The sequence below is a fragment of the Sinocyclocheilus anshuiensis genome, unplaced genomic scaffold (assembly GCF_001515605.1).
Source record: "Sinocyclocheilus anshuiensis isolate Anshui unplaced genomic scaffold, SAMN03320099.WGS_v1.1 scaffold1858, whole genome shotgun sequence".
NCBI classification, from domain to species: Eukaryota; Metazoa; Chordata; class Actinopteri; order Cypriniformes; family Cyprinidae; genus Sinocyclocheilus; species Sinocyclocheilus anshuiensis.
In genome coordinates, this window is record NW_015546141.1 from 243,892 (window position 1) to 248,057 (window position 4,166).

Below are 4,166 nucleotides of genomic sequence, written 5' to 3' on the forward strand. Positions count from 1 at the left end.
AGACAAACAGACAGACAGACAGACAGATAGATAGATAGATAGAATTTTAAGATTTAATTTTTATGAAATGTTTTTCAATTAGATTTGTATTTATATATTTTTAAATTTGATGCCATATTTAATTAATCAATTTATATTATTTATGTATTTAAAAATAAAAATATAATCTCATATGTATGATTCAATTTTGATATTTTTATTTTATTATTTAAATTTTTTACTTTTTGCAATAATAATTTTATATAGGCTTAAAAAGCTCAACCGCTAGATGGAATCTGTGCTGTGTTGTAGAACTTTTTTTTTTTATTCTAATAGACAAGTATTAACAAGAGCAGATCAGCTTTTGCATGCCAGTGTTTTTTTTTTGACTCATGCTCTTCCCTGTCTTGTCTTCCAGATCGGCCAGGCCTGGTGAACGTCCCGCACATCGAGCGAATGCAGGAGAGCATCGTAAACGTGCTTCATCTGCACCTCAAGAGCAACCATCCCGACAACGGATTCCTCTTCCCTAAACTCCTGCAGAAACTAGTGGACCTGCGGCAGCTGGTGACGGAGCACGCTCAGTTAGTGCAGGAAATCAAAAAGACAGAAGACACTTCGCTGCATCCCTTACTGCAGGAGATTTACAGAGACATGTACTGAGCCGCCTTTGGCTCATTCTTCTGCTTGATTTCTAGAAGACGACATGCTCGGAGAGGGCCGTTTCTCTCAGGGGCCTTCAAAACAAGTCCCCTCCACAGCTACACTGTGATCTTTTATTAAGGGGCGTCATGTGAACCACTATTTTTGGGATTTCTGGATGAAAACGCCAGGAACATCAGGGCTCTTCATTACCGTTGAGTTAAACAATGCTTTCTGCGGTTATTGATTTAAAGAGAACAAAACAAGACACTGCCAATTAAAATGCATCCTGTGGTTTTAGGATATTTTATAATTACTTACTGGTCCCTTGGGCCAGAAACTGTGAATAGAAACCCTAAAATCCAACTTATTCATACAGCAATATGATTTTTTAATATTGACATGGTAACTTTTGATAGTGTACGCTTTATACACGCAGTTTTCACCCAAGTGACTTCCACGTAGATCTGCCGTAACTGGTGAAACTGACCGTTTTGCAAAGCTACAGGGATTTTGCTTCATGGTTAATGTTGTTATGAACACAGAATTCATTTTTTCCCCCATGTTAACCTGGGAAAACATAAATACGACACAGAATTCTTCATCGTAATTCAGTCATATTTCAACATTTGCGAATGTTTAGTGGTTTCTTTTTCCCGTTATTGTGAAAAACATGAATTATTTATAGTTTTATCGGCTCACTCCCAGTGTTACGGTCTCAGTCCGTAACTGCAGTTTTCGAGTTATAAAATGCAGTGCTCAAATACAAAGCAGATCAATACCTCACGACCGATGCCTTCTGACAGAGCACAAGTGCTCCAGGTTGTGCAGTTTTACAGTAATCTACTGTTTAAAGGGCTAAAGGAGTGTGGAAACGACAAGTGAGGCCTGTTACAGCATGTATACTGCAAGCGTGACACTGCACGAAAAATACAGTGAAAATGCACTGTTGCAATTTTGCAATGTTGGCTTTTTTGAAGCAACATTCAATATTTGAGCGAACCACACTCCTGTTGTTTGAACACAGGTGTCTGTTGGGCTTGATGCAAGTTAAACACAGATTTGTACTGAATCTTGAGGTTTGAGCTTCATTCTGTGTAGAGTTTGCATGCTCTTCCTCATGTAAATTTGGTTTAATGACAATAACAGTTCTCAGAGAGCCCGTTTCTGATAACCATTTTATAATATATAGCCGTTTTTAAAGGAAACATTCAGTGCAGTGACCCAGAAATCACATGCTGCAGATGCAAAGCCTAGCTTGCTTTAATTTCCTTCCTGTCTGAAGGGAAAGTTTCACACCGTTTGTCTGTCTGTCCCTCCAGTAGTCTGTCACTCTTCTCCGTTCTTGATGTTTTCTCAGAACCACAGTGCCTAGTCTCGACGTCACGGTGAAAAACGTCTCATTGTTTTTTACTTCCCTATATAAACCAGGAACAGAAGCTAATGAGAAAATGTCTGTCATACCGCCTTTTGTAAACGTAAACTCTATGTGCAGTTATCTACGTTAAAAGGTTGTTGCGTAAGGGGCCGTTCACACAGAATGCATTTTTTGCATTATATTGTGACGCTTTTCTGTTATTTTTCTATGTAAACATGCGCTAGACAGACATGTTTGACCACTGCACTCGCATGTTTTACGGTGACTCTCATGAGACTGCACTCATGTTAAAACAATGTTTTGAGACCTTTCGGGGGGTTTTTTCCCCCCTATTATACTGCACTGTCTCACGTTTTTAACACAAAAACATACTCTGTGAACCGGCCCTAAGAGTGTAATAGTACATAAAGGGGCATTTGATGGATTAGATTGTGTAAAATTAATTTTGAGATTGTGTAAAGAGCCATTCTAAAATTAAGCTAAAAATTGGATTCCTATAAATATTATGGAGCCTCTAAAGGGACATAAGCGATGCTAAATAACATGGGATAGGAGATAAAAAATATTTGTTTGTAAAATTATTTTTTTGTTTGTTAATTGTTATTTGTTAATCTGAGAAATGTTGAGTTTGATTACAAACCTTTTGCGTTACTCCACGAAACATTTTTGTTCGCTCACAAAAATCTTGCGTTCCAACAAAAAACCTTTGCGATCACTCTTAAAAATATTGCATTGCCCCAAAAAACTTTGCATTTGCTCACAAAACATTTGAGTATGCTTGCTAAAGTATTGTTTTCTTTCGCAAAACATTGCAAAGGCAAATGCAAATATTTAGTGAGAACGCAAATGTTTTACGAGTTAATGGAAATATTAGCTAGTGAATGCAATACTTTGCAAGAGAACGCAAATGTTTTGAGAGCAAACGCAAAGTTTCTTGAGATAATGCAATACTTTTTTAGCGAATGCAAATGTTTTGTGAGCAAACGCAAAGTTTCTCTGGGGAATGCAGAACTTTTGCGAGAGAATGCAAATGTTTTGTGGGTAAACGCAAAGTTTCTTGGGGGAAACCCAATACTTTTGCAAATGAATGCAAATGACTTGAGCGACTGCAAAGTTTCCGGAGAGAACGCAAATATTTTGTGGGTGAACGTAAATGTTTTATGCAAATGTTTTACAAGCAAACGCAAAGTTCCTCGGGGGAATGCAGTACTTTTGCGAGAGAATGCAAATGTTTTGCAAAAGAATGTTCGCAAGAAAGTGTCTCAGGGGAACACGTTTTGCGAGTAACCGCAAAGTTTCTCGGGGGAACAAAATAGTTTGCAAGAAAACGCAAATGTTTTCCAAGTGAACGCAAAGCTACTCGGGGATCGCAATATTTTTGCGAGAGAAAGCAAAAGCATTTGTCATCCAATCTCATTTTTTTCCATCACCATGTCCCCTTAGGGGCTTTGTAAACCAACACCTTCAGTTAATTTCTTGTGAATGTTTTGTTTTCCATGTCGCCAGCTTTACTGTTCCGAAGTTGTGAACAGTTACTAGCAATAACTTATTATTGTCTATTTTCACTTCAAAAAAACTATTTTTTGCATGAGAAAAAAAGTGTAATGATTTTTAGTAAGTACTTGGAAAACGCTTCTTGGTTTGCAACCTCGTAAAGCAAGTGATTCAATTTAAAAATGCGTTCACACAGACAGTGATTAAACTGCTGGAGGTCATCGAGTCTCTTGGCTGCTATTCGTTCCACAGCATGCTGCATCTCATTTGCATAAAATTGAAAGCTGAAAGCATCAACAGTCACCAAAAAAATGACATCTTATTCAAAACAAATAACTTTAGGTTGTATTGTCACTGCAAATGGTTGTCAATCTGAACATCCCGTGTCACATTTATACGACGCAACTAGCTGTACCCGTGAACCCACTTTCCTGTAAAGGAATGCACTTAAACAGTAAGGTTATGTTTGTAACTGGAAATGCTGAAGCTTTGCAACCCTGTAAATAGCGGACGCTTGATCAAGACATCGTTTTGATTTTTTGATAAATGCTTATTAACGGCTAAAACATTGTATGCATCTAGGTATTATGCACTACCGAGATTATGACATTGATGATTGAAATTTAGTCTTTTTCTACTAAAACAAAGGTATCTTTATTAATATATATATATA

At 37.3% G+C, this 4,166-nt stretch overlaps 1 protein-coding gene across 1 annotated transcript in view; it reads left to right on the forward strand.

The window, feature by feature from the left end:
• The window catches only part of LOC107701195 (peroxisome proliferator-activated receptor alpha-like), a 51,819-nt gene extending 48,879 nt beyond the window's left edge, over nt 1-2,940 (forward strand). The window contains exon 8 of the mRNA XM_016503157.1: nt 398-2,940. Coding sequence (XP_016358643.1) covers nt 398-642 — 245 coding nt within the window. The 3' untranslated portion in view covers nt 643-2,940. The remainder of the gene's footprint in view (nt 1-397) is intronic.
• Nucleotides 2,941-4,166: the final 1,226 nt, after the last annotated feature.